Below are 26,266 nucleotides of genomic sequence, written 5' to 3' on the forward strand. Positions count from 1 at the left end.
TATATTGCATACTACAACAGAGACAAATATCCAGTATACAGTATTTACTAAGTGCAGTATACAGTATGTAGTAAGCTACACACTTTGCCAACAGGTGTATAAAATGTGTACAAAATCAAGCACACAATCTCCAGGAAGAGTCATGCTGAAGAGCACAGTGACATTAAAATGTGATGTCACCAGAGGACACCCCCTCTGGCACCAGTCAGTTCATGGTCGTTTCTGCCTGACCAGATCTGCCCCAGTCTGCAAACAGCCACAAGGCAGCAGAGCACAGAGTCACAGAGCAGGGCCCGAATAGCATGGGGGGGCATTCATCGCTGTGCTTTTTTGCCTTGTTGAATTTTGCTCTGTTGCATCATTCAGTGGAGGTCCACACTGCGCGAGACCCGTATACTGGAAGCTCCCTGAACTGGTTTCCGTGTCTGAGCAGCTGCACAAAACCCCAAGATTGCTATGCATTATGGGAAGCATCAGCTTGAGTGGTGTCAAGCACGCCACCAATGGAGCAGTGGAAGTGTGTTCTACAAAGTGATGAACTACACTTCACTATCTGACAGTCTAATAAACACTTCTGGGTTTGGCAGGCACTAGAAGAACACTACCTCCCAGAATGCAGTGTGCCTTTAGTAAAGATTGGTGGAGAAAGCATAATTAGTCCTGGAGTGTTTTTTTCTTCGGTGAAGGATAACGTTAATGCTACAGCATAGAAACGCTTTTTAGAAAATGATGTGCTTCAACTCCCAAGTAAACAGCATAACTGTCATAGCTTGACAAGTTAGGTATAGAAAGAACTTCAGAAGGATCTGAACCTCATTGGGTGAATTGTGTCAAAGACTTCAAGCAAACCTTCTCTTCCACTGCCTGACCGTTACAAATCTTCTGCTATGCCTTCTTAGATACAAACATACCAGAAAGAAATAAAGAAACACTGAAAACATGCCGATCCAGTCAAACATGTTTCTCCAATTCCTATGCAGGACTACAGTTCCTGTGGGCGAGATCTCACAAATGCACAAGCTCTCAAAACGTGTGTAGTACCCTCACAAGTTTAACTCTTAAAGCAAAAAAATACAACAATGCAAGAAACTGGTCGATTTTCATCTTATTTATTATTTCTAATATCACATTTGACCGATACGGTTAGAAAGCAGAAGGATTTTAAAGAAAAGCTACTGCTGTCTTCTGCTTCTTTAGCCATCAGTCCGGGACTCTGATCAATAAACATATTCCCTGCAGAGACATTTCCCCCTCACTATAAACAACAAAAAACTCGACATTCGGATAAAGCCTATAACAAATTGATCGCTATGAGAGGAAATATATTTCATAAAAACTCTTAATGGTCACACTATTATGCAAAGATCCAAGTCACTGATTCCATCAGCAAACAATATGGGTTTTACATACTACAAGAGTCATATTTGAAACAAACTTGTCATAAAAGTTAACGGTGGATATACAGGAAGTACGTTTTCCATCAACAGATCATATAGATCCTACAAATCTATGTCAATTCTGTGCCAATATAAATCCCCATATCCCAGTCATCCCACAGAGTCTTGTAAACTCAAACTGCTTCAAAAATAAAAAATAAAAAGAAAAATAATCTTATAATAATGTTTAATGAAAACGACTGTACAGAAACCCACTGTGGCTTTCGTGCTACTGTATTCACGCTGACAGGATAGCGGCTGATGGCCAAAATAATGCAGCCTTTGCTCCTCAGCAACCACTAGAGGGCAGCAAAACTACAGCAGGCTTCAACAACTACACCTTCTCCCCTTTGCCCCCAGCAAGCCTTTGATACACCTCCAGTGGGGTGGAAGACACCCAATAGCAGAAAATAGCCAATGACCGTTGTGTTTAACTGGACTAATGTGTGTCACAACAAATTAAATTCAATCATCAATAGCAACAACAACAAAATAACTCAGTTGCCCCCCCCTCCGAAAAATGTGTGTGTGTTTTCACTTTGAACATATGCGAATTTTTACCTTTATTGAAAAACATGGAGGCCATTTGTCCCATCTCGACTCTTTCCAAAATTTCGAAGTGGTCCACTGACCCTTTACGCACACGCACACAAAGAAGCAAAATCTTAACAACAGAAACACAGTAATATAAAAGTAAGAAATTCAAAATGTACATTACTCACGGACAGAAAGAATTGGTCGGGTCTCGACCTGGTCGGACTGTCCCCGGGTGATGACCTCATCGTCAGAATAATCAGAGCTAGAGTCACTATCTTTGATCTGGAGAGAGAGAGAGAGAACATAAATGAAAGATTGGATCGTTCACTCCAAACACTTCCATTTCCAGAATACCCACAACTTTTAGTCCCACCACAAAACCTACAGGATGTTGCATCTTCAAAAAGAACCACCGAAATAATGCAAATACATGCATACATTACACACACAAATATACTTTAACTAAAACAGGCTCAGAGACAAAACTTACAATACTTCATTCTGTCAATCAAACCAAAAATAAGCAAAGAAACGTGTTTTTGTAACAACAAAAAATATATATAGTGTAATGATGCTGCCTGTCCTGTGGGGCACTGGATTCAACTCCTTGTCCAGAGACGTACACAACACTACACAAATAAGAGTCAGTCTCCCAACACCACACTATTAAACCTCGGTAACATGACTAAAATTATAAGATGCTCCGGATAAGAGCATCTGTAAAATGTACAAGGCTGCAGACAGCCTGGTGGTAATTTGCTTGGGAAGAGCAAATGATTCAGCATGACAAATATCTCTATAAAGTTAACCATGTGCCAAAAGTATTAGTCAAAATTACAAAATATCACAAAATATTTGTAGTCAGCTGTTCCCTTCGCTACCATTTTTGTGTTTGTTGCTTTGGATTTTATCCTTTGCTAATTTCTGTTATTTTCTGCTTCTACGTATTGACATTTTTCAGTGGGGGTGATACGCTGCCGTATACCTGCAGTCTCTTCTGAGCAACTGGAACATGGAGAGGCAATGCACTGATGAATCACACCTTCACCATCACATCTGTATTATTTATTTCACTTGATTAGCTAAAATGTTATCTAGTTCATTATTAAATGAATCAGCTGGCTATACAAAGTGACTCACCATGTCAAGATAGCTAGCACACTGTTCACATGCTAATTATACATCAAGCCCTTGCCGTGTACGAGAGGGCGGTGTTGTGTTTATGTTGTTTAAAAGAAAACGTCAATCACAGGCACATAAGTGGCATGTTGATCTCCATTGGCTGTTTTTCTTAAATATTGCACTTTGCATAGCTATGTTGTGTCTTAACTGCAATACTGTTTTAAATGTACCTGCTAAATTTAAATAAAAAAATAAAATAATAATAATTTTTTAAAAAAGGAATAAATAAATTAGGGGGGGGGCAGTCATGGCCTGGTGTTAGAGAACTGGTCTTGTGACCGGCGGGTCGTGGGTTCGATTCCCAGGCCTGAGGCCATGACTGAGGTGCCCTTGAGCAAGGCACCTAACCCCAACTGCTCCCCGGGCGCCGGGCTAGGGCTGCCCACCGCTCTGGGCACGTGTGATCCACAGCCCCCTAGTAATCACTAGTGTGCGTGTGCCATATTTTGTCAATTGTGATTTTTTACACCGCAATCGAAATTTATCCTCCACTTTTAACCCATCTGTGCAGTTAGAACACACACACTAGTGATTACTAGGGGGCTGTGGATCACACGTGTGTGTGTATGTGTGTGTTCTAATTGCACAGATGGGTTAAAAGCGGAGGACAAATTTCGATTGGGGTGTAACAATCACAATTGACAAAATATGGCACATTTACATTTAAATATAAGATTTTATAAAAGCTAGCAGGATTATAGCAATTATAAACAATAGGATTTGTTCTTTCTAAGCATTTCCAATAAGGTTTTATATTTTTTCTGATTTACTACAGTCTATGTAAATGTTTTCATGTTTAATAATGCTGGTGCCAAACGGCCTCTCACCCCCTCACCTCCTCCTGTTCTCTCCTCTTCCAGCGCAACAGGGCGTTGGCAGCAGCCATGGCCTCGATCACAAACGTCGTCGTCATGTAACTGAGAGCAGGCAGGGTGAACAGGAACACATTCTAAGAAAGGCTTCCTGTTGTCCACACTTGGTTAATGTCAATGTTTTGAAGAAAAATGAAATGGGCCAAATATCGAGCACAGCTTCTACAAACATGAAATGATTCTTCCTCATTCGCCTTTATGTGTATAAAAGGATCAAAATAAAATGCATAGCTAAAAAATGGTTCTGTATGCTTGTCAGGATGCCCGACCTTGACATTTATTTATTCATTCATTTCTGAGAAACAGTCTGACAAATGTGAGCAAGCCATGTCAAATTTGCCTGTGTGACATCGATTCAACACGTCAAGCTACACACATAGCAATTCATCTTTCAACAGGAGAAGAAAGTGACAAAGCAAAAAAGTTCTGTGTTATATTCATCCACTGCATTCTGTTATTCATCCCAGACATGATATATCTAGTACATCACAATCTGCTGCTGCTCGGCAACACATGCACACTAGCCAATCAATCAGTCCAGCTACAGCTGTGAAAGGCATTAGCAGAGAGCTACCCTGACCCAGGTACAACACTGGATTTAACTAAGGCCTCAGGTAGAGGTGGTGGTGAATTAAACTAGAACTACTTACCTCATAAAAGCCAAAAAGCAGATGAGTGCCAGACTAACTACCCACCCCGCTGTGGAAAATGCTTTGGGCATGGTCAGCGCACCAGTACCCACAATCAAGTTGAACATGTACACCAAACCAACCTGGGAACACACAAAAGTGCTACCTTAAGCAATTTAGCAACATGCACATGTATAAAAACCATAATGTGAAGTGAAACAATAGTCAATAATATAATTAATAAGCTATTTGTAAAAAAAAAATAATAATAATAATAATCAAATAAAAAATGTAAAAAACAAAAAAAAAACTATCACACGTCCTCTTTTTTGTGCATTCATCATGTATGGAATTTGCTGACAAAGTAGGCTCCAATTATTAGCCTTCACAATGGACCCTAACCTCATTAAGCACAGCTTTTGGGAAGCTAACAAGTGAGAAACTGATGTGAAGATGTTCAAAACTTGATGACACTAGTTTTGTCACTTAATTTATACCGTAGTTTTGTTATGTACACGTCAATTGGGGGGGGGGAAACACCTGAAAAAACTGTGCAAAACTGTGCATTTGCTTTTTATATAAAGACGACATGAACTTGTCTAGCTGTTTGTGTGTGATAAAAGCATTTTACATGATAAGTTTTGTTGGGTACACAACTTTTCCATAAGGTAAACCCAATGTTTTTTCCTTTCTCCCCATTTTCAATGTACAAAAACACCATCTGTTGAGTTTGAATATCCTGGCCTATTGCCCTGTGTTTATTTGTCTTCTCTTTACCTTCTTGAAAGTTGCATACATAGCACTCAAACATTAAGTAGTATCATCTTGCATATACTGCAGGGTTTATCAGATCATGGGTTGTCAATACTGAGCTAAAGAAATGTTTGCCAAAGATAAAAGCCCACAGAGTAAATCGTTTTGTTATGTCTAATGGATAAGACTATAGGAAATGCATACCAAAGCAGAAATTCTAGATCTAACATATAGACTTCAGCTGATCTCAGCCACTAAGAAGGCCTTTTCTAAAGCAGAAGTCTTTTTGCAATGCATGCAGCTGTCTGTCATTATTTCTGCATATTCATTGTACTTGTTTTCCCTTGATAGAAAAACATCACCTGACTGGTGATGCATACTTCACCGGATTGGTGTTCACAAACTGCCATGAGACCTTTGTATCTTCGGTCAAATACATACTAGTTCCACTGATGTCTACAATCTTATTTATGAGCAAAGTTTGACTTTCATAAACGTAAGCTTAACAGTCTACTTTGAATGTCCAGCTGTCTAGCCCTCGATTTATGGATCAGCTACCTCATAGCATGCTCAAAAAGCACATTTTGGCTATGTAGTGTTATAACTACACTTTCTCATTTCAAAAGCAATACCAAGATATCCAACAGTCTTCCCAAAATGTAAGAAAACTGTTTGCCAACACAAGAAAACAGGACTATCTGTAAACCTAATATTACTTTAAACCGATGATCAACCACGATATATGAGAGCGTGAATGGAACAGTTATGGCATTAATCTTAGAGTAAATTGTTTTTGTTTGCTAGTTTTCAAGTCTATGTAGATCTAATACTAACGTCGGCTCAGAAACCCTAAATATCAATGCCAGCACAGATTCCCGGCGTTCAGGTCCTCAAGGTCTCCAAGAAAGGATTGGGGCTGTTTATCCATTTCATGAGCAATAACACAAAGACAGAACATGAGACGTGTCTAATGATTAGACAGTAGAAGACAACACAAAAGAGCATCGACGTGTAACAGATACACACACACACAACATTAAGAGCAATATCTCTTAAAACATTAAGAGATAAAACGTGCGAATGCTGGACATATTGGATTCGGCTCCAATGAAGTATTGCAAAACGACTCTGCGTGTTGACACCAGACGCAACACTTACAAACGGTGAGTACGGTTCCCCCGTCTCGGTGATGCCTCCAGCCATGGTGACGGGTCCCCGCTCACTCCCACACGGCCGACAAATGTGGCGCACCTGCGGGGAGGGCGACAAGCAGGTAACCTCACGGATCCTAGCTCGCTAGCTGGGCCAGGTTATCCCATCAGCGATCTGTAGAGTCTATTTTGTCAGCATGAGGGGAAAAACCGAGCAAAACTTGCACTTAAGTACCTAGTTTAACTAGTACTTTATCTGCTTTCTTGGTCTGTAACGCAATTAGATACAGGGTTGCCAGGTCCTACAAAAATATCCCGCACCCCAGAATTTTTACTCGCGGCTGGATTTTTAAACAAGCCCAATTTGGCGTGAAAACCGCGAACCTGGCAACTCTGATTAGATAGGCCAGTTGCACGGCTAACTCGCTAGCTCGGATACACTTACGGTACGATAAACCAGCCAGGAACGATCTTAAACCTCACAATCACGTTAAAACAGCCTGATCAGAACCGATAACCGCGTCTAGGTGAGGCGACCACTCACCCGTCTTCACCGACCGGTGTCGGTTGTGTTTTGTTCGGACAGCTAGCGGTAGCTAGCGCGCTAACCCGGACCACCAAACCCCCGAACACGGAGCCGCCGCCGCCGGGTGATTTTTGGCGAAGTAACGGCGTCACACTGCGGGGGAAGCGGCCTTACGAGCCACCAGCGGGGGCGTGAACGGTAAATGAGACCGTGTAGAGGCGGCCATCTCCCGCAGCTCCGTTAGCCGACTCGTTACTGTCACCCTAAAGCCGCTGAAGTTGAAGCGGAGAACCGACGACTTTGGGTCGGACCAGTCTGGACGTGAACGGCGCAGGCGCGAACTTCTGGTCACGAGAATAATTTTACTTTCTTTTTAAATGCCAGTTCAGTGTGCAGGAAGAAACCCGTTTTTAAGGATTTAGGGATTGAATAGTCACGTTGTATCAGGGGTGAAAAATAAGCACAAGTCACACAAACAGAAATAATGTATAACTAATAAAATGTTTTATCCTACAGCATGACAATGATGTGTGTGTTGTGGAGGTACAGACAGATCATAAGGTTCAGTCCCCCTGATTCTCCTTCACTTTTACACATCGGTAATATCATAATATCTGATAAAGCAGTTTTGCCGGTTTCCATTTGTCGTTGATTTATTTCTTTTTGGGCGTTTATTTATTTTGTTCATTATATAATCGCTTTTGGATTAGTACATTTGCTTGTTTTGTGGCACTGAATAATCAGATTAACTTGATGCAGTTATTCAGCTTAAATTAATTCAATAAATTAAAAGGCAATAAATTAAAATGCAATAATTTTAAAAGGCATTTAAATAAGTACCCATGGGCATTCTTAAATAACTGATACAATTACATTTAATAGCCATATCATTTGGATAAATGTACTTCGCTTGAGGATAATGTGTACCTGAAAAAATAACAGGCTACGTCCTTACAGACGGTCGATGGAACAACTGAACTTATGTGCAATTAAACTTTTAATGACATTGAACAAAAACACTGTGAGAGAACTGTAGGTTATTTTAAACCAACGCTCTGATAAATACTTTTGTATCAGTTATTGTACATACTCAATACCATAAAACCTTTTATTTACATACAGGCCCGTCGCGATGGGGCAGGCAAACCAGGCAATTGCTTGGGGCCCCAAGCTGGCCTGGGGCCCCCAGACAACAACAGGTTAAGAATTAAATGCAGCGACAAACTGTGTGAGCCCCCTTTACATTCTCAAAGTCATGAGCAATGACACTGTTCTCAGAATCCCCCTCAAAGGGGCCCCTCCCACCAGCTGCTGAAGGCAGGCAGACACTGTCCTGGCAGACAGCCAAGTTTTAGACGCCGGCAAATATGAAACTTAACCATGAAGCGAATTTATCCATCAGGAAGCCAAAAGAGAAAACAAAAGAAGGAAGAGGAACACAAAAAAACTAGTGGTGGGCCGTTAACGGCGTTCGTTAATTTGATACTCTTATCGGGCGATATAAAAATTATCGCCGTTAATATATCTACTAAATGGGTAAGCAAACTATGATGACTTTCAACTTGACAGTTTAGCTCGGCTGTATTCCTAACCAAATTGCACAGTAGGGGCGAGAACGAGTTTTCAAACCTGTGAATTAAAAATCGTACGTGTGTTTACATGGATGCAGCCACGAAGTCGCCAGGTTTGCTTCATGGAAAATTCATTTTTAGGAACGTAAAATATTACCGGAGCGGAGCTCGGAGCGGTCGTTTTCTGCATGGTCCTAGCGCTAGATTCGTCGCTATTTAAATATTTATTTTTAACCGTTAAAACTTCAGAGGACCAAACCGGCTTTTGAAAAAGTCCCCCCCAAATTATGTCCGTGAGATTAAATGTACTAAATGTTGGCTTACATTTCAAATATCATGTTTAGCTGAATAAACATGTTATCAACCCCTTTTAATATACAGTATGTAGGCTTACAAATTCATGTTTAACTGAATAAACCGTTGAACACGAGTAGCCTACATTTAATTGAGCATGTTTTTTTTTTCTTCAAGTATCAAAGTAGAACAGCTTCCTCAAGCAGTCATTGATGCATTTTGGAAACAGGAGATGAGCCCCTGGTCTAATGCACCCTCTGTATTAAGAAATCCTATCTCAAAAACTGACTTTTAGTCATTACTTGGGTAGCACGCATATGAGCCATTTTAATATAGATTAATTTCAAGATTTCAGTGAGATTAATCTAGATTAAAAAAATTAATCTATGCCCACCCCTAAAAAAAACACAAGACAGTGGTAAGTAATGATTTACACTGGATAAATTAGGCCTACCTGTACAAATGGTGTAATTTAGCAGCAGGTAGGCTAAAAACAATATATACGTCCCGGGTAATCCCATACTTAAATCTGCTATGTTCAGCTACAAGTAGTAAATTTGTAAAGTAGTTAGTTTGAGGTGTATATGCTGTGGTTCTTGAAGGTGGACTGCGGCCAGATATGTTTTTTTTTTTGGCCGGAGGGGGGTTTGGGCATGAGATTTCTGGTGTGGAGGTTGGGGGGGCCCCGGTTGGTGTCTTTGCTTGGGGCCCCCAAATACCTTGAAACGGCACTGTTTACATACTTTGCGTCGTTTTAGCGAACGGCAATATGGAAACAGAATCTTATACAACACCAGGCGTCCCTAAACCCCTGAAGTCACTGCAAAGCAAATCCACCCAAAATATTTTTAAAGGTAGATATATAATTTGTCTCTGGCTAACTTTACTTGCGTATGTCTTATAGGTCTATTCACAAAATCATTTTACATCCAATATAATCGTACAGCATCTCTCAGCATACAAGGTGGCTCAGAGCCTCTGCCATACAGTGGCCGCCTTTCCCTTCTACGACTATAACCGATAGCGTCTCTCTACACCTTGTTCAGAATTATTATGCAGGTGACATAAGATACGGTAATGTCAGTAAGTTAACCCTTTTATGTTATTTAAATGATGCCTGAACTCAAAATATCTCTCATGTACTCTCGCATGTTCATTAACAAAACTCAAGGTCAACAGAAAAAAGCACTGTTCACGATTATTATGTAAAACAGTAGCCTACTTAAGAACAGTGTCAAATATATGTACAAATTCAACCTGATTTGCACTTATATATGCAAATTGTTTTTGCTGATGCTGTTTGCATCAGTGAATGTCATCCAGAGCTACAGGTGGGAAGCATGAGCTACAGTACTGTCGTGAACCTGCACCATATCCCTTCCACCAGAGCAAGAACGGCTGCTCCAGATACGTGCAGTGTGCCTCCGAGTTAATTTTCATTCCCATCTTGCACACAAAAAGGACCAAGTTGTTCATCAGTGATTGTGGCCCAAAACATGATACCACCACCTTGCTGACGCCGGTCATATTGGAGCAAAATAGCCATTCACAGTCCAGAATATAGCTCATCCATCTGGTCCATCTAATGTTGCAGGTAAAGATAACTTTAGACAGGTCTGACCATGTAATTTTTTTTAGCCCATCGTATACTCATTTGTTTTTTGTGAAGCGGGGGCATTTGATATAGCAAACACTTTTGCTTTACAGCAAGTCATTTTCTTTATTTGTCCCAATTCCCAGGCTTGTTTTTTTCTTGATGGTTGACATAGGTGTTTTTGCAGCTTGGCTTTTGATTCGTGAGATCCCAAGCTTTAAAACTATGAACCTTGACTATTCTGCAAAAACATCTTTATTGTGCAGTAAACATGCTGAATTATCTTGGAGATTTTCCAGTGTTGAGGTATTTTCTTATTGTCTTCTCTGACAATATTTTTTGCCTGTTGTGAGATCTGTTTTTGCCCATTTTAAACGGTGCTTATTATGAACACTAACAACCTTTGGCAAACAAAAAGACTGACTAAAAAAATGAAGGAAAAAATGCAAACAGCAAAGTGAAGAACAAATACTAATTAGAGGCCAATTAGGGACTGATTTAGAGCAGCTGTGCTAATTAATTAAAGGATCTTTTGACATGTAGCCAAAAATACACGGATACATAATTCTGAACACTGTAATCTGCCTCATTAGAATCCTGGAAGAAACTCAGAAATAAATGAATGCACTTCTAATGTCCATGTATTTGTGTCCAATTTATTCATTCAGTTATTTATACTTGTTTATGCCATGTATATTTTATTCCCTTTGAACAGATTTTGTTTGCTCAAATCATGCTTAACTGATAGAGCTTTTCCACTGTTTGTATGAATGATTATGAATTTTCAGTTAATTTGCTTGCGTGAACTGGAAAATTTAAATCTTCTATGAGACACATTAATCTTTATAGGCTATGCCACACTTTCATTTACTCATATAGCCACCCCCTTTGAAATGAGTACTCAAATGAGAAAGGTATTACATTACCCTAAACTTAAGGGTACTGGGTACAGCTTGCACTGATAAAAAGTACTAATTTATATGGTCCACTTGGACTGAAGTCATACTGATCAGGCCCTGTGTCTGCATGAGTTCTTTAGATATAAAGCAAAATCAAAAGAAGCATACCTACAGCACTGGGCATCTTATGAGGTCGAAGCTGAAAAGTTGCTCAGTATTATTATTATTAACAATTATTATCATCCAAGATTTAACATAAGCTGTCTTTATATCTGAGAACCGTTAAAGGTGGTCTTGGGGGGGCAGGGAGTAGCCTCCCCCCGACATGTGTAATCAGCAGCTAAATCCTTAATCAAAAACCAAGACAGATTATGAATGTAATAATCCACACGGTACCTTTCTTTCCCAGTTGGTAGAAAAGAATTTACTTCCCAATTTCACAGAGTTAAGATAGAAAGTAATGAGAGATAAATGAGTTTGCACCACAGTGTGGAAGAGGAAAACAAATCCACTATCAATCATTCAGCAAATTCTTCTACACAGTACAGGTTCAAATGCATCTCCACCCTTTCCACTCTAATCATGTCAGAAGTTGATTTTCAAAAATTGCTTGTCAAAAATGGTTGATAAAACAACAAACAAATTCTTTAAAATAAAAAGAAAATAAGTAAAAAAAACTTGTAAAGTCCAAAAAAACCCTTTGTGCTTTTAAGCACAAAAATACAAAAATAAAAAAACATGACATATAAAATAAAAAAACAAATTCTATTTTAGCCAAATGATATTTTGCAAGAAAGCGAGTTTGCTTTGCTTACATTTTTTTTTTTTTTTTGAAAAAGGAAGCCAGAGGGAGCTCCACACTGGATCACAGTACTCTCAGAACAGTTCTGTTCAAATATCAAGTCAATCAATTTAGCTTGCTTTCATATCTTGAACAGAATCTTACCAAAACCTTTAGTTCATCTGTAATTTAAATGTAAATATATAACTAGTCAACCAGAGTGGGACCACAAATGCTCACAGAAGGTGGAAGGCAAGAAAATAAAAGCTTGTTTTGAAAGCCTATCAAACAACACTTGCACATTTACCCATTTATAGAACTCAAGTCCTGAGGAAACAGCAGTTTATAAAAGTGTAGAAACCTAAAATTAGATTGTCAAGGCTATTATTCAATGAGCAAAAGAAGAACTATAAAAATGGTACACCAAGCAGTACTTTAATTGCCATATTGCTGGCTCAGTGGTAGTATAGCGGCCTTCTCAGAACACAAACAGAGCCATACTGACCTCCGCACAAAATCATGCAAACTAACAAAGGATTTTACAATATGGACCACATGCCAAACATAATCACTATTTGTTTACTTTTTAAAAATTCTCCATATTAAATTAAAAAATTCAAAACATGGTGTACCTTGATATAGAACAAAACATAGCTATTGCTTTCATGGCTATTCATGACAGCCTAAATTAGCCAAATAAGATTGTGCAGAGATAGTCTTACATGTTTATCCTTTAAGGCCTCTGTTGAGTTAGTCTAATACAGAAAACAAGACATGGTAAATAAGCTGCAAGTGTTGATGGGCTTCATCAGAAAGAAAACATGGGAGAAAAACCAGTGCAAGTTATTAGGCTGCTTTTTGTTTGTTTCCCACACATGTCCCTTTATGTCCAAGCTTCACAGCAAGGGCAAAAGGTCACCTTATAACACGTGAAGACTGTATCAATGGTTTAGGGAACTACAATGTCCACCTACAGCTATACAAACAGGGTTTGGAGAGACAGGAACACACCAGCTCTTGTCTGGGAGGAATGGATGGGTGAAAATGAACTGCTAGTTTTCATTTGCCCTTAATATAAAAATACAGCTAAAGGCGTGTTCGATGTCCCCCTCTTCCATTCTGTAGCAGAGATACACAATTAAAATATTTAACTATCTGAGGTCTCCGCTGATAATGTTTATCTATAAATATTTGTACAGATATTATATCTCCTAAAACTGTGTTACTTATGAAGTAGCGTCAAAAAGACTTGCCAATGTGGTTTAGGGGATGTAACTTCACCGTGTAGCTCAACAAATGTTATAGGAACAGACAATTGGAGTTACTTTCTTCCTTAACCCTGTCTTCACAGACTTATGTCTGCTATGTTGAAAAACTATTTAATAAAAGATAACATTGCATTCCTTTCATACCAAGCACGTGTGTGAATATTTGGACATGTACTTATGGAGGAGATTTTGGGTGAGCAATTTGTTAGCTACATTAGCTTCAGTGCTCACATGAAAGTAAACAAACACTGGACAGCAAGCATGTTGGGAAATTGTAAATCTGAAACTTTTTTAAGCTACAAGAAGAATTAGGGTGCACTAAGTAAAATCATTCATACTGGAACAAACTGTTTAACACTTAATTTAGACTTAGACTACTTAATTGTTTATAACCCATGTATACAGATCATTATGCGAAAAGTTTCAAATGTAAGTGACGTCTGGCTAAATGAGTAAGACCACGTGGACTAGAAGCTCAACATACTGCGGTCCCTTAGTCTTCTAATATCGTAGTGTCATGTGGCGAGACCCCAGTCTTTATCCAACAACATTAACAAGGAGAGTGTATATACATCTGCAGGGCAGATGTCTGCAAGCCTGAAATTCCTGAAAGAGAGACCGCGCTGACGTCTTTCACTGGGTTTCTGGCTGAGGTTCCGTCACCATCAGATAACGTCACAGCAGACTTTTAAGCAGCGCTAGCAGCACGCTCTCGTGCGCCCCAGGACAGGCAGGCTGCAGTACGGTGGCCCAGAAGGGCACCAAGCGCCTCTAAAAGGAGAGTGCCACTGCTCCAATACCACGAAAGACTCACCAGCGCCCACCTAAACACAGGAAATTAAAAATCGCTACTGAAGCCTTCTAACACTGCAAGGAAGTGTTGTATGTTTTAGAAAAATGGGCAAAACAAAAGACAAAAGAAAAAAAAAAAAAAAAAAAAAAACCCAAAAAAAAACAAAGGAAAACAAAATAGAACTAAATCAAACACGTGACCAAATCTTGACAACTGCACATTGCACTGATTTCTCAAAAGGGTCCAGAGTCATGCAAACCTAGATCACCCCCTTATTTGAGCAAGCATGAAGCAAAAACACAGCACTATAACTACAGGTCCTGAAGGTTGTTCTGGTTATAGAGGAACCAGGTTCAACCAAAACATGACAGAGAATTTGAATGGGAAGAAAAATGAACCTTAAAAACTAAGCTGAGCAGAGCAGCAATGAAGGCCCAGAACTATGCAATACACAGCCTGCAAGCAAGACTACACACACTCTACTTACTGACTAAGTTATCGCATTATTTTAATTTTTTTTTTTTAAAGGTGCTATTTCTCCCCATTATGATGAACACCTCGTGCTCAATCTCTATCCAGCAATATCTGTGGTTAAAAACAACTTGTATGATTTGTTTTGAACAATAGCTCTTAAGATATCAATGTACTTCTTACCATATGCATTAGGGTACACAAATATTGCCCGGTCTGTCTTAAGCTCGTCTAAGAAGTGTGCCGGTCTACTTAATGCGCTCGTGTGTGCTATAGGCAGCCAGCAGAGCTGCAAGGGTTTGATTAGACCGTCCTGTGGTTGCAGTCGTACCCCCCCCCCCCTCCCGTTAGCGCTCTCCTCCACCCGCAGGAGTGCGGGGGTGGTGCCGACCGGCTAGCTCCGCCTACCACCCCCTCCCTCCCTAACTAGCCCAGCCTAGATCCCTCCCTTTTACTTCCGCAGTAAATGTTTATTTGTTTACTTTTTAATAAGTCCTACTCCGGCCGCGCGAGACGCTAAAACCGCGGCGTGTGATGCAGAGGTTGGTCTTCCCCCTAAGCCCCTCCCCCACCCTTCCCACCCTCCCTCACAGACACAGGGTGCGGGGGCCGCCCCGAGAACGCAGCTCTCTCCGTCCTCCCCCTCCAGCAGGGCAATACACAGACATGGATGAGTTTCCCAGTAACCCTCCCGCAGATTAGACCTGGGCAACAGAGCAGAGGGGAAAGACACACAGAGAAAACAATCTTAGGACATTATCCCCAGACACTAAGGGTTATTCTTAGACCTCTATGGTTTAGAGGATTAATACAATTTTAGTCTAAGAGCAAGTACAACTAATGAGAACACCCACACACACACACACACACACACAGAGTAAAAATGTCTGCAAGGATGGTGTACCTAACAGGCGTGTCCCGTGCCAGCGTGGGGGGCGTCTAAACACCGTAGCAGGCCGACAGGCGTTCCTTCAGCTGCAGGGGGAACTGCTCGCAAAACTGCTGCCAGTTCTCCTCGCCCACCTGGGCTTTGAAGCCGTGGAGGATCTGGAACAGGCATCCCGTTATTCACCGGGCCCCCGTCCGGAGCGGAGAAAGGTCTACGAACGCTCCAGGGAGCCGCCGCTTACCTTATAGAACATGTCTCTCAGATCGTCCTTCGGGTTCACCCAGGAGGCCACAGCGTCGCAAAAGAAAATAAAGTCCTGCGCAGACACCCACAGAGGTCAATAACACAACTCTAGCTGTAGTGAAACTAAAAGCTCCCTGTTGGGGGCAAAATACGTAAAACCATAATGGCCAAAGGTCAGGAAGCACCTCGTACCAATGCATGTGCACGTGTTTTATGTTTACCAATCGTTACCAATTATCAGCATGCGTTTACCCACCTGGACTACACCTCCTGGGTTCACTCCGATCATTAAGCAGATGCCCCTGAAGGCAGAATCTTTCTCCTCATTATCCCTGATGTTTCTGAGCGACTGGCACCTAAAACCGTTTTAACCAAATTTAGACATTAAAAAAATGCCTCCCTGGTGGACACACACACACACACACACACACACACACACACACACACACACACACACACACACACCAAGTCCCTTATCCTAAACAAGCCACCAAGACGAGAGAGAAGCGCTCACCAAGGGCGAATGAACTGCGGCAGCATGGGCGCCACCTCCTGAGGGCAGACGTAGCCGAGCCGACCAATCGTAATGGCTGTTCCGGAAGAGAACGCAACAACACGTCAACACGCAGCAAAGCCGTCGAGCCTCTAGACTGCAGCCACATTCGAACTGGAACCTGAAACTCCAGACGAGCCTCCGATTTCTCGTGTCCACGTTAAAGAGTTCACGGCTGTCGAGCGCGGCGCACAAAGGCGACGTCGAGTTACTTTCGCTCGCACCGTGCAGGTTTTGTGCCACATGTAACGTTGGTACCTGTGTTCTCCAGTAGAGTCTTGGGTGTGTTGGGTCGGTTTATGATCTCCACCAGGTTGTTGAGCACCAGTCCCACGTACGGCTCCATCTCTGCCCCTGAGGGGGGTAACAGGCATTCAACTACCACCCAGCACCACTGGTCTGGCCTAAGCTTTGTTTAACCGTCTGGTTTCCCTTCTCCGTCCACTCCCGAGCCTCCCACTGGGGCGGGCATGTAAAGACATCCCAGCTGCCTGTCTCACCTGTACAGTCACCACCTGCCTGCTTCTCGTCACCTGAGCCTGTCGAGATATCAAACACTCTGACTAGTCTGTCTGCCACAATGCCACTGTTGCGCTAAGAACATCACAGCAAAACCTCGTATTAAATGACAACATGAGTAACTGCACGTTTCTGAGCCTGGAGTCTTAGTGCCCTAAAAACGCCCATGTTCACTACTATAACCACCGGAGGAGAAACTCACCCATCTGTATGGAGATCTCGCCAATGGCCCAGGTGGCATTGTTGCAGACGGAGATAAACTCAGGGTTCAGGTTGAGGCCGAGAATGGGCATGAACTCAGCTGCGCACCACAAACACACACACACACACACACACAAGTCAGCTCCAGGGTCAGTCAGTTTCCTGTTGCTTTAGCATGCCTCTGCAGAGGTGCGACTCACCGATGCAGGGTTTGACATGAAGGAAGCAGGCTTTGGTCAGGTCCCCCAGCAGGGCAAAAGAACTCTGACGCACCTCCGGCATGGTGTCCTGTGGCCACACAACACATATTACTCTCTCCACCCCCCCGGTATCCGTACACCCCCCTCCGTGTCCACAACCGAACCTGCATGCACTGGAAGAGCAGAGTCATGATGTTGCTGCGGGCGACCAGCTGCTCCACGTGGCCCCCCAGGCCCTCGGCCAGGCCGCTGAGCAGGTCCAGGGCCACGATCATGAAGTCCTTATCGGGGGCCTCGTACTGCTCGGGGTGCTGGTTATACATCTGTCCCAATCACAGACACGCAGGACAGCAGCATTAACGTCGTCCAAGGACATCCCACACCGGCCTGATTGCCTAACCTCCCACAGGGATTAGTGTAAGACAAGCCTCAGCTAATGCATATCCAACGGAGGGCAGAGTGTGTGTGTGTGTGTGTGTTTATGAGCATCAGGCATGCGGGAGGGGGTGGTGGTAAGACGTACACGCACCATGGCCTGAGCGAGGGTCTTCTGAACCAGGGTGACACAGCGCTGGTAAACTGGCTCACAGTAGGGCAAGAAGCCACTCTGCAAAGCTGTAGCCACTGACGACAGACACTAGAGAGAGAGAGAGAGAACATGTTGGTCCGTATGGTGATGTGTGTCTTCCTCTCAGCCTACAGCAGGCTGAACGTACCTCTAGTAAAGGGAAGAGATCCTTGTCCTCGTCTTTCAGTTCGTTCCATTTCTGGATGAGCGGGGGCATCAACTTCTGAATATACTCCTGTGAGAATGAGAATACCACAACTCTGAGCGTGCAGCTAATTAATAATAGAAAAAAAACATTAAGATTTTATACATTACACAGTTCAAAGCTAAAAAGAACATGTGAGAAGTGTATTTATGATTATTAAAGCAGCCCCACCGTACACTCACCGGCTGGTTGAGGTGGTGTCCCACAGAGTCAGCCAGTGTCCCAATTGCATCATACAAAATGAGCAGATTTTTGTGCTGGTATTTCCCGAAAGCAAAGACCAGTGTGTCCAGAATGAAGCCCAGATAAGGAACCAGCTCCGTGCAGGCCTCCTCTTCAAGAGTGGCAAACGCACTGCGGCACAGAGAAAGGCAGAGAAGAAAACTTCAGAAACACCGCTATACTTTCACCTTTAGGCTCCAGGAAAACAGCCACGTGAGACGCTGGAGCACCCCACCCTCCACCCCCACACACCCCGCCCTCCGCCCCCACACACCCCGCCCTCCACCTCCACCTCCACCCCCACACACCCCGCCCTCCACCTCCGCCCCCACACACCCCGCCCTCCACCTCCACCCCCACACACCCCGCCCTCCACCCCCACACACCCCGCCCTCCGCCCCCACACACCCCGCCCTCCACCCCCACACACCCCGCCCTCCACCCCCACACACCCCGCCCTCCACCTCCACCTCCACCCCCACACACCCCGCCCTCCACCTCCACCTCCACACACCCCGCCCTCCACCCCCACACACCCCGCCCTCCACCTCCACCTCCACCCCCACACACCCCGCCCTCCACCCCCACACACCCCGCCCTCCACCCCCACACACCCCGCCCTCCACCCCCACACACCCCGCCCTCCACCTCCACCTCCACCCCCACACACCCCGCCCTCCACCCCCACACACCCCGCCCTCCACCCCCACACACCCCGCCCTCCACCTCCACCCCCACACACCCCGCCCTCCACCTCCACCCCCACACACCCCGCCCTCCACCCCCACACACCCCGCCCTCCACCCCCACACACCCCGCCCTCCACCCCCACACACCCCGCCCTCCACCTCCACCTCCACACACCTGCAGGCGGCCTCCTGCACCCTCTTGTTGCCGTCCAGGATGCGTTTGAGCAGCTCCGTCATGAGGGGCTTGAGGTAGGCGTCCGGAGGCTGGGTCACCACCCAGTGGGCGTAGCGGCTCAGCGTCCAGCAGGCGATGGAGCGCACTAGAGCCTTCTTATCGCACAGACACTGGATGAGGTGCGGGATCAGCTCGGGCAGGTACGGGACCATCCCCTGCACACAGCCTGCACACAACAGCAAAGAAAGCATTCAGAGCACAAGCGGTCTCCGGGGGGGGGCAGAGCCTCCATGGAGCCCGACGCCGAAGGAGAAGTGAGCACAACAGGGCCACAGGGCCCGACGCAAACAACCCACCCTCGGCGATGGCCCCCAGCACCAGGATGCCAGACTCCTTGATGACCCAGTCTGGGTGAAACAGCAGCTCCTTCAGCAGCGGGAGCAAATGGGGCAGCAGCTCGTCCCGGAACACATTCGCCAACACGTCCAGAGCCGCCGCTGAACACTTGCCTGCCGAACACAGAGGGATAAACACCCGTCTCACTACTGCACAATAAACAGGGCGGTTCAAAAAGAATATTTGGTTGATTCGACACAATCCTAAAGTGTTTCTTTTTTTTATATAAACAGAACACATTTGGATTAGTCACATGGGCCACAGTGGATCAGACAGTATGAATACATGAACATCACGGACAGTCATGGCATGAATTGTCATCACCTCCACAGGGACCAGCTCCTCACCAGCTGAAGAGCACGTCAGGTTAAAGACAGCTCTGTTGCAGCAGCTACTTAAAACACTTTTGGCCTGCGAGTTGGCACATTAGCAGAAGACTTGCGGAAAGGAAAAAAATAAAATAAAACTGTAGATGAAATATTAAGCCCGAGAAGCTCGTCGCCAAAGTGTCCACTCACGTAGATTCCAGTCAGACAGAGTGTCGTCGTCATCGTCATCGTCTTCGTCTATGTCCTCCCCCTCCTCTCCCTCGCCCCCCTCGTGCTGGAGCGTGACGGTGCGGGACTTGTGGAAGCGTGGCTTAATGTCCTGCTCGCTGTCTGGAATAGCCTCGTCCTCCTCTACGTCACCCTGGTGCAGGAGGGCAAGGTCAACCCGGAGAGGGAGGTTAGTGAACAGGCGGGCGTCTGCCGCGAGAATACGGATCGTTCGGACGACACAATCATGACAGATTATGACTCTGGATTTATTCTGAAACATCCGAATAAATACACACACTATTTAGGTTTCTACATATAATTTATAGTTTCTACATTAGATGAGGAATAATTACATGGTTAAAAGTAGACCTTGCTGTTCATTAACACATTTGAATGAAAAAACTATAAATATAAAAAATTATATGTAGAAACCTAAATAGTGAGCTGAAATGTCACATTCAAATGTGTTAATGAACAGCAAGGTCTACTTTTAACCATGTAATTATTCCTCATCTAATCTCATGGCAACACATGTTAAACGAGTTAAATCATGCTTCCCACCCACATCACAAGACCACATTAGCTGTAAGAGCTAGCAGGCGCGCCAGTGTTAAACAGGAAAGGCTACACTAGCACACTTCCCCTTTCCTGACTCCTCCCCCCCGTGAGGTGCAGTACACCAGGCCTTGGGTCAGACAGTATGAATACATGAAACATCACTGTAGTCTCAAGATAGAAAAGCAATCGTCACTCCCATGGCCAGCCTGCAGATGAGGAGTGGTGTGGGCAAAACCTGTACTCACTTTCAGCAAGATGATGTCGATTTCTGAGTACTTCATTCCATTCACCAGAATCGGTATCAATCTAATAAATAAAAAAAATAAAAATAAAAAGGGTTGTCAAAGTGAACTTTGAGATCAAACCAACGAGAACGGCTAGTCCACAATACTGTAATATTTAGATTGCCAGATGATGCACCGTTTCATCAGGTACACCACCGTGCTCCAGTTTAAATAGAAAGATGTAAACCCCAATGTGCAGCATTAATGCCAAAATCAATCTGTCCAGGTACTATATGCAAACGCTGGAGGGAGAACTAGAAGGAGGCGTCCAGCACGTGTGTCGTACAACAGCGATAATGCTACTGGGCCAGGGTGCGGTGGATCAGACAGTATGAATACTCAAAGCATCACTGACATTCAACAACTCTGATGTCATCACTTCCATCGCGACAGATCGGACACGTGACCGCTCCACAGCCGTGAACCTCTCCGCCGATATCAAATCAAAATCAAGTCAGATTTAGTCACGTCACCAGAGTGCAGGTACACCGGCGAGTGAAAAACTTGTGTGCAAGTTCTACAATTTGCAGTAACAATATTTACAATAAGATGTATAATTTACAAACAGTTTATATGTCTTATTGTAAATATTGTTACTGTATATTTACGATAATTTGCGATATCGCAATTACTGTATATTTACGATATTTGCGATATCGCCTGACCCTCATGACGGAGAGCGTCTGGACACAAAGTCAGCCAGCGGTACCGCACGTCCGCGACTACTTACTGGACCAGGTGTCCGGACAACACGTCCTTGCAGATGGGCTGCTCTGCCAGGGTGAGCCAGAACTCGCAGGCCTCCAGAGCCACGTTCTCGTCCGGATCCTGCGTGCGCTGCAGCATGTACTAGAAGCCAAAGAGGGGGGGGTTGTCACGTGAGATCCCTCCAGGCGGAGACGGGCGGTTGCCAGGCCAACGGGGAGAGGGCTCACCTGAACGATGCTGTGCATGTGCGGGATGAGACGGTCCACGCGGACCTCCAGGAGCATCACTAGCGCACGACACACGTTCTTCCGCACCTCCGAGTCCTCGTCCGCCGCCAGTGCGAACAGACTCTACCCAACGATGCAAGAGCGAGAGCCAGGATGGGCACAGGAGCAGAGACACGTTCAAAACCCATTCGGAACCAATCCCGCGTCAGTACGTACCTCAATGAAGGTGTCTATGTTGTCCATCAGAGCCTGGGCTCTGCCAATGATGAACTGGTTCACGCAGGCAATGGCGTGAGATCTGTAAAGAGGGAATATAAAACATCTATTACAGGAAACGGGGGGCGGAATTGACCGGGCTACAGTGTGAGGTAACGTAAGCCCAGTGAAGCCACGAAAGGAAGCGTGAGGAAATATGCCGACCGGCTGCTGACCTGATCTTGGGACTACAGTGTTTAAAGAACTGCAGGAACTTGGGAATCATGATGTTGAGAGGCCGGTTCAGTGCGTCACTGTCCAGCAGCTCTGATGAGTCCTCACAGATCTTCTGCAGAGCCCCAAATGAACCCTGGGTACAACACAAGAAAGGCAAGTCAAACAAAGGCAGAGTTGCCACGGGTTGAACGAGAGCCACGTGGCAAGAATTAAGGCCATTTGCCCTCGCAAAACGCGCTACATCACACAGCCAAACACTCTGCAACGTGGCTAGAGTGAGAAGCGAAGGCAGCACAACGAGGAGAAGCCGATGAAGATGTGAATGGACACAAACCTCGCAGGTGTTGTAGTCTTCAGAATTGAGCAGGTTGCAGAGCTGAGGCAGGAGCTCCGGCCACGTCTGCAGCTCGCCCTTAGAGGCGATGGTGGTGATCAGGATACCTGCGAGGGGAACACCATCAGACGCATTTACGGGCACGCGAGACTTTCAGCAAATCTAAAGGAAACACGAGAACTAGCTATAGATTTAAGGAAAGGAAGAAAAATTGCTGCACAAGTATATAAGGAGGGTTGTGGTGCGAGTCAGAATAAGACAAGGCAGATACAAGTCAGGAGAAAAAGACGGACACTTAAAGAAATCCAAAAACAGGACGACAGCGAGAGAGGGAGACCGACGGACCCACCAGGAGGCCACGACACTGGCACAGCGACTGAACTAGAGGCAGAGCACACCAAGCTCACCGATAGTAGCGCGAATGAGGGGGGACGGGTCCCCGATGCTGGTCAGACATTCCTGCTTGATGAAGTCCGCCACTGCTGGAGGGAAGTTCTGGTAGTGGGCCTTCACATTGTTCTTCAGAATCAGACCACTGAGGGAGCGTGTGGGCTCGTCTGCAAGCGACAAAGAGGAAACCGGTATTGACAGACCACTTAAATTAAAAGGCATGACTTATTATTAAAGGTCCTGCCATTATTTTGCATTTGGTTTCACTAATTAATCCCACTACCTGGATTGAGCCAACAAGCTAATCCAGGACCTGGGTAAATTGACCTTCAGACAGAGCTACAGGTCACTGTCTTACAATGCTTCATTTAAAATACACAAGACTTATGTACAAGGAAGTATAGTTCTGACTCCATAAAACATTCAAATACAGCCAAAACAAGTAAACAATTCTGTACGTATTTGTCTGACCACGTTCGCTTTTGGGTTTATACATAAAATAAAATAAAACCCCACACACTCCCCCCTGCAAAAAAAATGTTTAGAAGAGGCAATGCTATGGTATGGACTATGGTATCTCTAGAAGAGGCAATGCTATGGTATGGACTATGGTATCTCTAGAAGAGGCAATGCTATGGTATGGACTATGGTATCTCTAGAAGAGGCAATGCTATGGTATGGACTATGGTATCTCTAGAAGAGGCAATGCTATGGTATGGACTATGGTATCTCTAGAAGAGGCAATGCTATGGTATGGACTATGGTATCTCTAGAAGAGGCAATGCTATGGTATGGACTATGGTATCTCTAGAAGAGGCAATGCTATGGTATGGACTATGGTATCTCTAGAAGAGGCAATGCTATGGTATGGACTATGGTATCTCTGGATCAACTGTTCTTCATGCATGGCCTTGCACAGAATAGTGTGTCCTACAGAGACCTACCCTCAGACTTCAGTCTGGTCAAGACAAAGATGAGATAGTTGTTGAAGTCTGGAAACTGGTTCAGCTGCTCTAGTTTCTGGAGACATGGTTAAGTGAACATGCTGCAGAGAAACATTTTAGGGACCAAACATCCCTCCCACGATCGTCATAGTCATCTGTGATGAGCAGGGACGCAGATGGCACTGGGGACGGGGGGACATGTCCCCTCCAGATTTATATTGACCCCATCCGAAATCTAGCATCTACAAACATAAACGTATATATTGTACAGCTTGGTCCCCCTCACTTTAGTATTTCCATCTGCACCCATGGTGATGAGACTGGCAGACACCAGCTGGAAAGGTTTGAACATGTGTAAAAGACTACACCTGATGTCACCAAACAAGTGAGATTACAATAATTAAAGCATTTAGCAGAATCTTCTGACTGCAAAAAACAAAGAGGAGAAACGTTTTGAGCAGGATACTTGCTGCACAGCTCTCTGTGTTGCTGTGTTTGGAGACTGGGAGTCTTTCAGAAGCTGAAGGACCTGTTGGAGTCCCTGTTCATCTGGCTGCCACTCCATCCTACACAAGACAGCACGCATGAGCAGACATTTAGTGCAATAAAACCCTTTATTACATTTGTGTGTGCATAAAGGTAAAACAGTAAATCAGGTCAAGGCTGCCCGGGGTGGATAACGGTAAAAGCTAATGAGCGAAATCTAAATATATACGTTGTTGAAGGTGTTTTGTCCACGGACGTGGTGTGTGAGGCCTGGTTAACCGCACGCCTAAAGGACCGAACTGGTGTGTGTGTGTGTGTGTGATTTCCCGTGGACCACACCAATAAGAGTCCGCCTAGTCTTGGATTTTTTTTCAGCGCGGAAGCAAATAAATACCTAAATAAATAACCCGACGGTTATCAATAAACCCTAAAACCTCCTAAAACACCTGTGCCACATCTGTGGTGCAAAATCGATCTGATCCAGACTCCTACTTGCAAAAAAAAACAAAAAACGGACGCGGCATTTTTTAATTGTAGCTGGTAGCGGGCTCGCTAGCCAACCTGCCAGACCCAAGAATGAAGAACCCGTCCAGGCTTCGCCCGACGGCGGACACCTCACACCACCGTCAGGCGGCTCACACCACCGGCCGAACACCAGCACCGTTTCTCACCTCACACAACCGGCCGGCACCGCTAGCAAACGTGCGGGTCCAGAGAGCCCCGCCACACGGGCACACCTCGCCAAACGGACCGCTAACCACTCACCCACTAAACCGGGGACGCGCTTCCGAACTCAGGCCTTCTTTTTTTGGGCCCATCTAACCAATTTAACGGTTAAACTGGTGAATATTAAGCCAACACCACCGGTTACACACGCCAGTTAGCCCGCGGCCGCCTAACCAACCGGGCTAGTAGCGCGTTAGCTAGCGGCCTGGTTCACCTGGTGACCGTGTGTAAACTCGCCTAACGGCGGACCACCTCGTTCTGAGTGGGCAGCGTTAAATAGTGCTGACTAACTTTTTTAAAAAGCACAAATAAGATTTATAAACACGTCGAATAATAATTATTATTATTTTAATTATTATTATTAATATTATTATTATTATTCCCCACACGGGCGACGCAGGAACACAGCACCGCGGCCCAGTGTTGTGCTTTGTGCCGCTACGTCCGCCTTCACCTCGTTGTCTCTCCGGTCCGAGACGCGACCGACCCCCGAGTTCCGTGTTCAAAACGCCGTTTATCTACCGCACAATCGCCGCGCCCCTCACACCACGTCCGGGTCTCTCTCTCTGTGTTTATTACTCACGAGTCCTGCGTGCGGAGGCCCTGTTGACCCTACAGGGGAGACATGCAACAGTGTGGACCCGGTGAACCCTCACGGACGCCGCCGCTCCACACACGCCGTGCTCGGTGTGCTTCAGGAAACGAGCCCGCAGCGCTCGCAGCTCGTCGGCGCTTTATGGGTGTTCACTCGCCACCAGAGCCGTGAAGCCGGAGTCTGTCGCCGTCTGTGAAGGCGTGCAACCCGCTCCACATGCGGTTCCTTAACCGACTAACGGTCTCGTCTATGACTGAGAATGCATTAAAAGTGAAACAGGCATATACTAAACACTGTAATAAAAATACAATTTTAAGGTAACATCACGTATATGTATATAAACATCACGCGATATGTCTATCGGTCTTTCAGTTTTACTGATTTAAAAACTTTTAATTTGTAGTAGGTGCGGAAACACGGTGTTTC

At 44.7% G+C, this 26,266-nt stretch overlaps 2 protein-coding genes and 3 non-coding genes across 11 annotated transcripts in view; all 5 read right to left on the minus strand.

The window, feature by feature from the left end:
- The window catches only part of slc38a12 (solute carrier family 38 member 12), a 37,679-nt gene extending 30,248 nt beyond the window's left edge, over positions 1 to 7,431 (minus strand). The window contains exons 1-6 of one of the 2 annotated variants that reach the window (XM_076997242.1): positions 7,105 to 7,431; positions 6,568 to 6,660; positions 4,678 to 4,799; positions 3,991 to 4,072; positions 2,159 to 2,255; positions 1,998 to 2,069 (exon numbers count right to left, since the gene is read on the minus strand). In XM_076997242.1, the coding sequence (XP_076853357.1) occupies positions 1,998 to 2,069; positions 2,159 to 2,255; positions 3,991 to 4,072; positions 4,678 to 4,799; positions 6,568 to 6,612 (418 nt within the window). In that variant the 5' untranslated portion in view covers positions 6,613 to 6,660; positions 7,105 to 7,431. Of the gene's footprint in view, positions 1 to 1,997; positions 2,070 to 2,158; positions 2,256 to 3,990; positions 4,073 to 4,677; positions 4,800 to 6,567; positions 6,745 to 7,104 lie in introns of both variants that reach the window. The other variant, XM_076997243.1, reaches the window with a different exon arrangement.
- A 7,301-nt stretch (positions 7,432 to 14,732) lies between these two features.
- On the minus strand, positions 14,733 to 26,145 carry tnpo2a (transportin 2a). 6 transcript variants are annotated; one of them, XM_076997252.1, is made up of 26 exons: positions 25,829 to 26,145; positions 24,500 to 24,599; positions 24,034 to 24,109; positions 23,107 to 23,256; positions 22,700 to 22,806; positions 22,365 to 22,498; positions 22,150 to 22,231; positions 21,934 to 22,056; positions 21,729 to 21,847; positions 20,960 to 21,020; positions 20,136 to 20,307; positions 19,578 to 19,730; positions 19,222 to 19,447; positions 18,318 to 18,489; positions 18,079 to 18,165; positions 17,892 to 17,999; positions 17,527 to 17,685; positions 17,363 to 17,450; positions 17,164 to 17,262; positions 16,943 to 16,981; positions 16,701 to 16,796; positions 16,404 to 16,479; positions 16,146 to 16,245; positions 15,888 to 15,962; positions 15,662 to 15,804; positions 14,733 to 15,461 (listed from the first exon to the last, which is right to left on the minus strand). In XM_076997252.1, exons 2-25 carry the CDS (start codon positions 24,596 to 24,598, stop codon positions 15,697 to 15,699), a joined length of 2,709 nt encoding a protein of 902 aa, XP_076853367.1. In that variant the 5' UTR covers position 24,599; positions 25,829 to 26,145; the 3' UTR covers positions 14,733 to 15,461; positions 15,662 to 15,696. The 6 variants fall into 6 exon arrangements, with proteins under 6 accessions (XP_076853367.1, XP_076853365.1, XP_076853364.1 ...); XM_076997250.1 differs by lacking the exon at positions 25,829 to 26,145 and adding an exon at positions 25,285 to 25,551 and having other exon boundaries at positions 17,527 to 17,673; XM_076997249.1 differs by lacking the exon at positions 25,829 to 26,145 and adding an exon at positions 25,285 to 25,551 and having other exon boundaries at positions 17,527 to 17,673; positions 17,886 to 17,999.
- LOC143509000 (small nucleolar RNA SNORD41) lies at positions 19,881 to 19,947 on the minus strand. The gene has a single exon (XR_013129576.1). It is a non-coding gene; the product is annotated as a small nucleolar RNA SNORD41 (small nucleolar RNA).
- Positions 20,843 to 20,913, minus strand: LOC143508999 (small nucleolar RNA SNORD41). Its single transcript, XR_013129575.1, has one exon. It is a non-coding gene; the product is annotated as a small nucleolar RNA SNORD41 (small nucleolar RNA).
- Positions 21,316 to 21,383, minus strand: LOC143508998 (small nucleolar RNA SNORD41). Its single transcript, XR_013129574.1, has one exon. It is a non-coding gene; the product is annotated as a small nucleolar RNA SNORD41 (small nucleolar RNA).
- Positions 26,146 to 26,266: the final 121 nt, after the last annotated feature.

This window comes from Brachyhypopomus gauderio, chromosome 2, assembly GCF_052324685.1.
Source record: "Brachyhypopomus gauderio isolate BG-103 chromosome 2, BGAUD_0.2, whole genome shotgun sequence".
Classification (NCBI taxonomy): domain Eukaryota; kingdom Metazoa; phylum Chordata; class Actinopteri; order Gymnotiformes; family Hypopomidae; genus Brachyhypopomus; species Brachyhypopomus gauderio.

Excerpts from the sequence above, each read along its gene's own strand:
- tnpo2a (XM_076997247.1), bottom strand. The coding sequence starts at position 25,337 with ATGGGCCCAAAAAAAGAAGGCCTGAGTTCGGAAGCGCGTCCCCGGTTT. Across the intron at positions 22,057-22,149 it reads ACATAGACACCTTCATTGAG|AGTCTGTTCGCACTGGCGGC; the intron begins GTACGTACTGAC and ends ATCGTTGGGTAG. Across the intron at positions 16,246-16,403 it reads CCGCAGTTCATTCGCCCTTG|GTGCCAGTCGCTCAGAAACA; the intron begins GTGAGCGCTTCT and ends AAACGGTTTTAG.